Below are 12,126 nucleotides of genomic sequence, written 5' to 3' on the forward strand. Positions count from 1 at the left end.
TATTGACCGCGCGCGCGTACGGTGCACCGGCCTCTCGGCGGCTCAGAGGAAAGCGCTCCCGAGGGTCATCGAGACCGGCGTCTCCCCAAAATCCCGTGGCATCGTAAAGGACACCCGTCACCCCGGTCGCTCACGCTCTGTTCCGATTGTTGCCCTCAGGCACATCCATAAACGCAAGGAGAAAAAACACTCAAGCACTTCGAACCACCCTCAGTGCTCCGGAAAGATAATGCGACAGGAAGCATGCATGTCTGCAGATGTACGTTCACGCAATGCTCGCACGTGTGACTGTATGTTCTATGCCTGCTATTTATTCTTTTATTATGATATACTTTGGATTTTCTAAAAGCACTTTTGATTTTGTTGCACCCGTGACAATGAAAAAGATCGATTTTAATCTATTCAGGGGTGCCAACTGTGTAAAAGGATCAAATAGGGCCCACCACTTCAATGTTGCAAATAGAAACTCCTTTTTTTTTTTCTTCTTTCCCCGGGCTGCTGTCAGTCATGAGACCTATTAGAGAAAACGGAGACTTTTGAATTCTTGGATACAAATAGTTGGGTCTCTGGAGCTCCTGCCCACCCATCAAGTGTGGAATTAAACCACCAAGTAAATCTTAAATTTGCTGCCTATTTCTGAAAACGTGTCTTTGAATGAGATAGTCTGCACCTTCCGCCTACTCTGACATCGCAGTTGGGCTAATTAACGTAACAGTTTCTCTGCCAATGGCTCATTAGCTAGGCTGGCCGGAGTTCCAAAGCAAAAAAGCCACTTTCAAGCAGCAGCTAACAGCTAAGCAGAGCTGCAGTGTTAGCACTAATTATCTTTGGCTAACAGTGTTACCAGGATGATCTCCTGATAATAAGGTTACAATAATGTTCAACTGAGCCGTTCACACACACACACACACACACACACACACACACACATTTCTCCATTTTCTCTGCAGTCCAACCAAGAAACATAACACCGCACCATTCGAATCTCCCTTCCAGTTTCAGTCGCGCAACTTGTTCTGCTAGTCGAATTGACATCCAAAGAATTTTGCACTCAGCATTGACGCGACAAACGTGGCACGCCGTCCTTCATTCGGTCCAAATATGAGTGTAGTTTACGATCCTTTAAATAAGCTCGGGTAGCGCGTTTTGTAGGTTAGGTGAACAGCAAAGTTTTTTTGTTTTTTTTTTATGAGTGGACAATGTGGGACCACATTTGCACAAACTTGTATTGAGAACGTTACTTAATATGACCTGTTTGCAATAAAATGGATGCACGTAACATTGTACCACGTGATGCCCAGGGGGCGGGGCTAAGGGTGCAAAAGGGGCCATGTGAAAGGTTTCATTGAGTAGTATGCTGGGCTGAATGGTGCAGTAAGTAGAACGGTTTGCTCGTTTGCATTGACTGAACTTGGATGTCATTGTTGGACTTTTCGTTTATATTTTTTGGAAAAGAAACATTCACTGTGTTACACTTTGGAGGGCATGCACAAAAAATGACGCCACCATTCACCAGCGTCGTCATCGTCAGAGTAGGACGAACGCCCGGTCGCCACAGTTCTTCAGAAATGCTCACAATGATGAGAGACTTTTTGGCAGCACAGAATCGGAGAGAAGGGAAGAGAAGCTGCTGGCAGAAGTGGGTGGCCTGAGAACTTCTCTTCCGCACGACGACCACAACCTCCGACCGGTCCACACTCCAAACCTGCCGCTCGGCACAACAACCGCAAGCAGTTCCAGGCGAAATGTGCCAACACCAGCAGCCAGCGTTGCGTTGCATGGTTAAACACGTCATTGTGAACACACCGCATTTTTATGCTTAGAACACGAAACAAAAGAAAATATTTCTTCTCTGAAAATGACATGAAATAAACAAACTGCAATTCATTCAACACGAAGACAGTGACGGACCAAGCAATTCCGAGCTGACCATTTATTTCAAGGACCAAAAAATATGGCAACACACTGTAAGGTTTAAGTTCAATAATATTAAAAAATACAGTATTTCAGCCTATATATTCTCCTAGCTGTGGCAATGAATGGCTATGTTTGTCGTGGGTGTCTAAAGATCAAAGGCTGAACATAAACAACTTGTGTGTGTTGAAGGTCAACACGGCATCAGTGGCTCTTGTGCATCTTAGCCATCAATGTTAATGCAATATGAACAATGACTGAGCTATAATATTCCATCCTAGGATCTAAATACTGTATTACGCATGGAACATCCGATGTGAACAAGACTACAGTAGTTATAATCAGATTGACAATAAATGAATAAATCATACTGTATGTTGTGTATCAAGCTATACATTGTAGACTTGAAACAAATGTAATATCATAATGAATGCAATGGAAATGTCGATGTCAACAGTCATCAGCTATGCTGTAAGTGCAGCTACAAAAAGGGAGTTTTGCAGTTCAACGATGGTGACCCACACACTGAATATCACTTTCGTACCGTCCCATCTTTCCAATAGCAAACATCCGTTTGGCCGAGCGCTAGCAGAAAAAACAAAAACAATAAACAAAGCTTTGAGCCTCTGTGTGGTCCTTTGTGGGAGCATCTTCAGGCTTTAAAAACAAGAAACATAAACAACAGAAGGGCATACTAAGTCGCACGCGGCTCGGTGGTTACCAAGATGTGATATTCGCACGTCGAACGGCTCCGGCAAATATTGGGGGAGCAGTTGGAATTTGAAAATTGGGTCCGAAAATATTATGAATGTCATCTACACAGCTCAGGCTTTGCTTCGAAAACATTCTGTTTAGCACTTAGGCTGTTTACTCGACTCTTTGCTTTGTTAAGTACAAATGAGCAACTGTTACAAATACAAAACGTGCGTCGAGATAACATTTGTTGTGAATTTGGCACGAAAGAAACGAGGTGCATGCAGCACAGTGCTCGAGCGGTTTTTTTAAAGGGAAGATTCTGAGTGTTTCTGTTCCTGTGCCAGTGTTGTACAGAGTAGAATAATTCCCGCCATGGCGGACGTCTGCATGGGTGCAACTTAAGCCCGGCAACACAAAGAAAATCGGCCTGCTTTTGTCCCAACACACAGACTGATAATTGGGCCAATGTTGAACATTTCCGATCTCTTTCAATCACAGTCATCCAAGGCCCGATCTTGAACGTCTGTAAGCTCATTATCGATTATCCTGTGGTGTGTATTGTTTTGTTCCTTCTCCTGTGTCGGGTCTGGGTATCAAAAGTCGGAATGTGCGTAGCCTGCTTAACGTTAGCGTTTTATTTTGATCCACTCCACAACGTGCGTGCTGTGCGTTCAAGCAGCAAATCGTGTTTGAAGCAGAAGGTCGTGCTTTTTTTTGTTTGAATTGTGAAATCTTTTGAACTGAGTAAATGCATCCAAAAATATTTCTTCGATAATCACTTTTCCCCGGGTTGTAGCAGAGGGAAGAGTATGAATTAATTAGACTGCCTGGTGTAAAAAGGCCCGTGGAGTCTCTTGAGAAAACGTACGGGAAGCGTCGATCAAGATTTCTTCCCTCCTCTTCTTCCTCCATGTTTCATCAATCAATCTTCTGTCGCTTGATGTGTTCATATTTCTCCTTCTTTTTCTTCGAGCAACTTCTGTTTTTTGCACTGTCAACTCAACGCGATCAAGCTGAGTTTCTTACTTTTTGCTTGAAGACAGGAAATGATACGAAATGATACTTAAAGTCAAATTTGTTTTGCACTTTTGTCCTTGTGTCTCTCATAAACATCCCGCTTCCCGTCCCTCGCTTCTTATTCTGTTAGACAATCGAGGCCCAGTTTTTCGAGCGTCCTTCCCGTCCCGTCAGGGCCTCGTGGCGTTCTTGCCAAATTTCTCGGCGAGTTGCTGAATCAGCAGCGACAGCTCCCCGGCAGCCTCCGACTTGTCCTCCAGCAGCTCGTAACGCAGGCTGGAAATGTCCTGCTTGATTTCCTTCAGCTCACCTGTGAAAAACGCGACAATGGCAATTTTGTGTTGATTATTGTGGTTGAAGTTCAGGGTGGTACAAAACTGGTGAGAGGTGTTTCTGCAGTATATTTTGTTGTGTCAGGGGTAAACTATGCACATTTCATATGCACAAGCACATTTCGCTGTGATAGCGTCAATGTACGTAATACAATAACGAACATATTGTTATCAGGAATACTTTCTAACAGGGCCAATAAAATACAGCCGCGTACAGCCGTTGTATCGGCAGGGTGTGAAATTGTCGGTACGGTATATTTTTAGGAATTCAAGATTCTGGACCACAAGGTCGAATATGCGTTCGTATCAAATATAAAGCGCAAAGGATCGTTAAATGGTACATCGAGTTCGGGATGTGAGCAGCGTACGAAAATAAAGAAATCCAAAGCGTCCGTTACCTTCGTTGACTTCATCGCTCTCTCTGTCCACTTGGGCCTTGAGCACGTAACGCTTAATGAGTCGCTTCATGATCTTCTGCAGGGCGAGAGAGAGGACAAGAAAAGGAGGAGGTGACGAGGTGATGCGGCGACACTTGTATACCGAGACGGCAAACGACGAGCGGCTCGTTAAACTTTGAACACGCACGCGACAGGCTCCGCCACGAACAGAGATGTCGGCTACTGATCTCGGAGCCTGCAAACAAGCCTGCGCCGCTTCGTATTTCATGGGCCGTCTTCTTTGTTGACGTCTATCGCCGACTGGTTGACTCGGAAATGAGTGCAGTGGGCCGGGGAGGGAATTGTTCTTTTGCATATCTCTCAGGACGGCGGTGATGGTGGACAAATGAGGGCAGGGTCCGATCCCTCTCGTTGCGGCCAGATCGTTAGGGTCATTTCGGCCTCATTATCTTGCTCAAGATGCTTGACTTGCAATCAAATTCGTAGCGCTTGCACACTCACGGCATGGTACGGCATTCTTTTCTCGTTTCCACTTTTTTCATTGATTGATGAGTTTGTTTGGGAGCAACTTCCTGTCTGCCGTTTTTAGACATTTCGTTTTTTTCCGAGTAGGCATTCTTCAAGAATTATCCTTCTTGCATATGAAAAGTCTACAGTCTAGTCTAGGTTTTTGCTAAATGGAAAAAAAAAAAATCATGTCAAAAATGTTCCACCATCATTATGACCATCTTTTGAAGCTCAACTGCAAAACAAATAACACACACACACACAAAACAACCAAAAACTGACTGAAATCATGTGATTGCACAAGTGTGAGCACCCGCTTATAACTGTGAGGTGGCTGTGTTTAGAATTAAGCACTCACATTCAAACTCCTGTTAAATGGGACTCGGGACACGCCCGCCACCATCTCAAGTGCCTCTGGTTAACCCAAATTATTTGCAGATGTTTCAGTAGGGTTTTGCTTTCTCGCAGAAACCGAAAGGTTTTGTGCTTGATTTGAGAGAACCCCAAACGTCGGAACTGCGAGGCAGACGTGCTAACCACTCGACCAGCTTCAATTTATCGCATTGCATTAGTTCTCTGTTGACTTTTTAGCATCCAAATTGAATCGAATACAAGTTTTTGGATTTGAATCTTGACCACGTGCATGCAGGATAATGAAACCCCACATAAGAGATTTCAGATTTGAATTTCCGGACTGACTTTAGCACAACTGCCTCACAGTCGAGGTCCCGCGTTCCAATCTCGGCTCAGCTCTTCCCGTGCGGACTTTGTTCTCGCTGTGCTTGTGTGGCTTTTTGCAGCACTCAAAAATAAATAAATACAACAACAAACCTTTAGGATACTTTAAAAACGAAACAACGCATTGGTGTGAATGTTTGTGTGCTTGTGTGTGTCCTCCGTGAACCCCGCCTCTCGCTCAAGGTCATCTGGGATTGGCTCCGGCTCACCCGTGACCCTAATGAGGTCAGACGCGTGGATGGACGGAAGGTACTGTACGGTACGCTTAGAACTGTCAAATATCCTTACTTTTGCTCAATTCATTCAACTCACCTCGTATCTGGTTGGATGTTTTCTAGAATTTCGGGATAAGTTGTGGAACTCGTCTCCCAGGGGCGGGTAGGACCTGAAGTGTTCACCCTGGTGCAAGTGCAGACAGTAGTCAAACGTTAACTTGAAAGGAAACGTGTGACCTTGCATATTTGGGTCATATGAAAAGAGAAAAAGGAAGAAATTCCCTTGACCTAAATGAAGCTCTATTAAGCATCTTCCATATGAGAAGATGCTTCTCATATGGAAGCTAACTAGCTGTGGTCACATTGCAAGAAACGGATGCCTCGCGCTCTGTATGCAGTAAAGTAAAACCACATACGGTACCCGACAGCAGTCAAAATAAGTACAGCTTTATGACAGTACATTTCCTTTGTACATAATCAAAAATATACTCAGGGACATTTCTTTAGGAACATGCATATTTCAAGGTGATCCAGTAAAAATGTTGCCACAAACATTCTTGTTTGTGTCATGTTATTATGTAAATATTGATTGCAAACTGCTCAATGTGGCACAGTGGTGGGCCGTTGTATTGTGGTTTTCTAGAGTATTTATGGTTTCTATAATTGCGAGTACTTGTGATAAGGCGTTAAGAGACGGATTAAGTCGAGTAAGTTCCTAATGCAGGCCCAGGTACTAAACATACAACCCCAATTCCAATGAAGTTGGGACGTTGTGTTAAACATAAATAAAAATGATTTGCAAATCATGTTCAAGCTACATTTAATTGAAGACACTACAAAGAAAAGATATTTAATGTTCAAACTGATCAACTTGATTATTATTAGCAAATAATCATGAACTTGGAGTTTGATGGCTGCAACACGTTCCAAAAAAGATGGGACAGACAGGGTCATGTTTCCCGCTGTGTTACATCACCTTTTCTTTTAACAACATTCAATAAACGTTTGGGAACGGAGGACACTAATTGTTGAAGCTTTGTCGGTGGAATTCTTGCTCGATGTACAGCTTCAGCCGTTCAACAGTCCGTTGTCGTATTTGACGCTTCGTAATGCGCCTCACATTTTCAATGGGAGACGGGTCCGGACTGCAGGCGGGCCAGTCTAGTACCCGCACTCTTTTACGACGAAGCCACGCTGTTGTAACACGTGCAGAATGTGGTTTGGCATCGTCTTGCTGAAATAAGCAGGGGCGTCCGTGAAAAAGCCGTCGCTTGGATGGCAGCGTATGTTTCTCCAAAACCTGTATGTACTTTTCAGCATTAATGGTGCCTTCACAGATCTGTAAGTTACCCATGCCATTGGCACGAACACAGCCCCATACCGTCACAGATGCCGGCTTTTGAACTTTGCGTCCATAACAGTCCGGATGGTCCTTTTCCTCTTTGGCCCGGAAGACACGACGTCCACAATTTCCGAAAATAATTTGAAATGTGGACTCGTCGGACCACAGAACACTTTTCCACTTTGAATCAATCCATCTTAGATGATCTCGGGGCCCAGAGAAGCCGGCGGCGTTTCTGGGCGTTGTTGGTAAATGGCTTTTGCTTTGCATAGTAGAGTTTCAAGTTGCACTTACGGATGTAGCGCCGAACTGGATTTACTGAAATTGCTTTTCTGAAGTGTTCCTGAGCCCATGTGGTGATATCGGTTTTTGATGCAGCGCTGAGGGATCGAAGGTCACGGGCATTCAATGTTGGTTTTCGGCCTTGCCGCTTACATGCAGTGATTTCTCCAGATTCTCTGAACCTTTGAGGATATTATGGACCGGAGGTGATGAAATCCCTAAATTCCTTGCAATTGTACGTTGAGGAACATTGTCCTTAAACAGTTGGACTATTTTCTCACGCACTTGTTCACAAAGAGATGAACCTCGCCCCATCTTTGCTTGGGAATGACTGAGCCATTCAGGGAAGCTCCTTTTCTCCCCAATCATGGCACCCACCTGTTCCCAATGAGCCTGTTCACCTGTGGGATGTTCCCAACAGGTGTTTGATGAGCATTCCGCAACTTTTTCGGTCTTTTTTGCCACCTGTCCCAGCTTTTTTTGGAATGTGTTGTAGCCATAAAATTTTACGTTCAAGATTATTTGCTAAAAACAATCCAGTTGATCAGTTTGAACATGAAATATCTTTTCTTTGTCGTGTATTCAATGAAATATCGGTTGAACATGATTTGCAAGTGATTGGCCCGTCACATCAATTTATGTGGCCCGCGAAAGCAAATCAAGTGCATCGACTTCATCTTTCTTGCGAAAATAAGAACATTGCAAATCGTCTTCCCTTTTATACAACGTTGATTGCAAACATTTTTGTTACCAATCCCCATTTGAAAATAAACTGAATTAACAACTTTTTACTGGCTTCTGGTTTCAAATATAGTTACTGATCGATTTTGTTTGTGTATATGTAATAACATCAGGCAATTGCACATTTACTGTATATGTGTTCGCGCTCATGACGGCCCTCCGAGGGAAACCATGACTACGATGTGGCCCGCAGCAAAAATGACTTTGACACGCCTGGAATTGGGGTTGTATTATAAATGGTGAGTTTGAAGTAAACCACGACATTGAATTGAACGTGCTTTTCCCTAACCTTCATTTGCATTTTTAACTCATCATCTAAAGTAACAAAGGATATGTGCTTGATGTATATGAACAAAGAAGATAAAGCCTATTAGGAAAGGAGCTAAATGCGCAACCATCTGTTGCTATTGCAATCTGACATCGTCTGACAATTACGCGCTTGGTAGGAGTGAATACAACAGCTGGAACAAAGCGCCACATTGAAAGAAACCTGGCAATTATTTCATGGCCACAATGTGGCACGAAAAACATCTAATCAAAAAATGTTTGATGTTGCTTTTTCCATTGTATTTAGTTTCTCATCACTATACTTGTTTTGGGTCTCTACAGCGTAGATAGTTACCTTGGCCTGAGAGTTGAGCATACCGAGCTCCAACTCATTCCTGCGCTGATGTCCGCCCACCTTGCAGAGACGTAAAAGGCCGGACCTGATGCGCAGGACCAGGTAGTAGAAGGACTTCGGACTGGGAACCAGGTTGAAGGGGGCGGGCAGAGTGCGACCCTCGTCGAAGTAGGAGAGCCACAGCTTAGCACGAGCAAACTTCCACTCCACGTCAGCGTCCTCCTGCGGACACAGTGTGTTTGAAATGGTGGGTAAAAGGTGAAGTAAAAAAAAAAATATTTTTTAAAAAGACAAAAATACTTTTCTTAGACAAGGAGGTTGTAACTGTTTGCACTGACATGCTAGCATCGGTCAACAGGGCATGTGTGTTTCAAAGCGGCTTGCGATTAACACGGCCCTGAGCTTTCAAGGGCCTCCAATTTGTATTTCCTCTCCATTCAGCCATCTATTTTTGTGCTGTGTTTGAAATTGAATACCACGACCCTGGTGACCTTCTCCCCCCCCCCCCCAGCAGGACACGCCTTTTATTTCTGAGAGATTAACCCAGGTCTACTCTTGGGTCTCGTTCCACTTGAACGTGACCAGACGTCATTCCGAAGGAAGACCCTTATTAATCTAATGAAAAACGAGCAGTGGCTCCACGCTAATGAGTTGTCGTCAAACTACGCTTGCCAGTATTGGCCACGCTATCTCGCATCACGAAAATCTTTCGTAGCTGAGCTTCAGATGGCCAAAGACTCAGGGGCAACGCCAAAATGTAAACAAGCTGAGTTAAAAAAAAGAAAGAAAGTTAGGTACAGATAATAATATAGAGCAGCAGTAGTTCATCTGTAAGGACTTCGACTTTGGAAACGGAGGGTCACGGTTCGATCCCGCAGCGGACAAAAGTAATTGTAACGCGTTGCTGTAGTCACCGTTTGCACGCCCCATCACGCAGACATCTTTCCTTGCACGCATGCATGTGTGGGCGCTCCGCTTCTCTGTGTGGTGCCGAACACAAAAAGACGGCATAGTCATAGCGATCTAAGAAGATCAGAATTTTGTGCCGAGTGGGAAACGTCGCAACACGTTCCATTCACACACGCACTCAAGTTGGTCTCGGCTCTCTCTTACTACCTCTGCAGGCGGAATCTTGAAACTCAGCCATTACTCATGGGAACAAGATCCAATGATTATTACCTCGATCTCCTGGTACGAGCTGTTTATCATGGCAATGAGCATGTTGAGAAGGACAACCACCATGGTGACGTTGTAGACCCCGTACAGCACGTAACCAATGTTCTCGATGAACTTGTGGTCATACTTCAGCACCACGGAGATCACTTCTGACAGCCCGAAGATGGACCAGAAAAGAGTCTTAAAACTCTCCTCGACGCTGTCATGACAGACAAACGGAAGTGGTAAGAACACTGAAAAAATAATTTAACAATTAAACACTGACGGAATGCGTCACATTTAATATCTTAGCTTTGATTAAATGAAATTGATTCATTTAGTGTATGTGAAAGTTTAACTTGAAAGTTTTTACTTCATGTAAACCATGTTTGAATGTTGAAACAAACATTACTAGTGTTAGCGCCTGCTAACTTAGCTTAGTTTAGTTTAAAAGCAGTGCTCATACACATTCATTCACACTCCTACAAGCGTCACACAAGGCACATGTTCTCACCGTCGTTATTTAACTACGTTTTATGGCGTCTTTGCGGTTTATGTGAGAGAAATAAAAATGTTTACGCAGCGGCTAATCCCGTCTCCAGTAGGCTAGCATCTACCTGGCCTGCACTCGCCGCACAATAATGCGTCGGATTCGAAGGCTGACTATAACGTCCAGTAAAGGAAAGATAGGCTTAAAAACATAAATGACTATAAATCAACTGTAACGTTACCAAAATGCAAAGTTTATTAATTTATTTTTTTTACATCAATGTCAACATTGCCTCCTCTGTCCAAGTCCACAATGCATGTGAAAATCACAGTCAATTCAAGTAAAGTCTTTGGCCAAGCTGTAAAACTCATTCACTGCCAGCTTTCCCCGTTCACATGGATATTTGACTTCTAAAGCCGTCAATGGCAGTGAATGTGTTTAAAAAAAAAAAATAATAATAAAAATAAAATAAGAAATTTGGAAATGTCATTCTCAACGACACCGTGGTTATAAAAGCCGCTTGGGTGGATAGTGGAGTTACACTCCTCTCACCCTTCTTTTTCGACTGATAAAGGCCGGTGAGAGTAGCCGAGGATAAACGAAATTCAACAGTGAACCTCATCCATCCATGAAAGACAACATTTTAAGTATTGGATCAATGCATTCCAAACTCTCTCAAAGGTGTTTTAGATTCTTCATAATCAATCTGCGATGAGCGGTCCTGAAGGGACTGACCCTTAAAAACATAAAACTTGAGCCACACCATGTTAAAGTGAAAAATGAGACACCACCTGCACAATATCAGCGCTATTAGACTTTCACCGTTTGTCTACAATGCTAAAACCGCGAGGCGCTTCGTTCCAAATAGAATCGGCTGGCGTCCACTCGGCGAAGAAAGCATTCATCCTGGAGGAGATTTGGAGAGGGACCAGAACTGCTGCTAAAATGATGTAAAGTGAAGCGAGAGAGAGAGAGAGAGAGAGAGAGAGAGGACTAAATAGGATGGATTTGAACACTTCCTTCTGTTCGTATGTTCCTCACCAACGGACGAACTAACGGCTGAAAGAAAACTGCAGCGCTTTTGTTGACATTCGAACTTGCGCTCCGGCAGCAAATGTGAGGGACGTCACATGATTGCCAGATTACAATTTTAGCATCCTGGAGCATTCATAACTTCACTCCACCTGTTGTACTTTGTAACAACAATAGGGCTGTCCATTGTTGATTTTTTTTGTTTTTGTTTTTTGTTGTTGTTTTTTTTTAAATCAGATGAATCACACTTTGGAATTTGGATGAATCGAGATTGATCACAGACACCAAATATGCCACACATAGCACATTTAGCTTTGAGATGATATTTTAAACTAGTTGTGCTTCAACGAAAAGAGTTCAGCGCTGCACTCTATGCAAATGACTTTGGTTTTATGGAAAATGTCCCACCGGGTTGACTTTGAAGCTAAATTTGCTGCCGGGCACTCCAGTCGGAGTCTCGTCACTCATCTTGGCGTAAGTGTTGACCTGATCGCTGAGCAATATCCATACGCCTTTAAGCTAAAGGAGCGCGTGTGCACTCAAAATAAATTGATTTCATACATGATTAATGCAATAATCACTTGCAATTAATTAATGCATTAAGGCTTTAATTTTGACAGCCCTCGACCAGAGGGCTCAAACTCT

The 12,126-nt window shown here is 43.5% G+C and overlaps 1 protein-coding gene across 6 annotated transcripts in view; it reads right to left on the reverse strand.

Moving 5' to 3' along the window:
* Window positions 1–3,771: 3,771 nt before the first annotated feature.
* The window catches only part of LOC133407659 (short transient receptor potential channel 7), a 39,564-nt gene continuing 31,209 nt past the window's right edge, over window positions 3,772–12,126 (reverse strand). The window contains exons 7-13 of one of the 6 annotated variants that reach the window (XM_061685761.1): window positions 9,984–10,179; window positions 8,768–9,026; window positions 6,840–6,851; window positions 6,789–6,798; window positions 5,915–5,936; window positions 4,358–4,433; window positions 3,772–3,937 (exon numbers count right to left, since the gene is read on the reverse strand). In XM_061685761.1, the coding sequence (XP_061541745.1) occupies window positions 3,798–3,937; window positions 4,358–4,433; window positions 5,915–5,936; window positions 6,789–6,798; window positions 6,840–6,851; window positions 8,768–9,026; window positions 9,984–10,179 (715 nt within the window). In that variant the 3' untranslated portion in view covers window positions 3,772–3,797. The other 5 variants (XM_061685764.1, XM_061685760.1, XM_061685759.1 and 2 more) reach the window with 5 other exon arrangements.

Source organism: Phycodurus eques, chromosome 9 (assembly GCF_024500275.1).
Source record: "Phycodurus eques isolate BA_2022a chromosome 9, UOR_Pequ_1.1, whole genome shotgun sequence".
In the NCBI taxonomy this organism is placed as follows: Eukaryota; Metazoa; Chordata; class Actinopteri; order Syngnathiformes; family Syngnathidae; genus Phycodurus; species Phycodurus eques.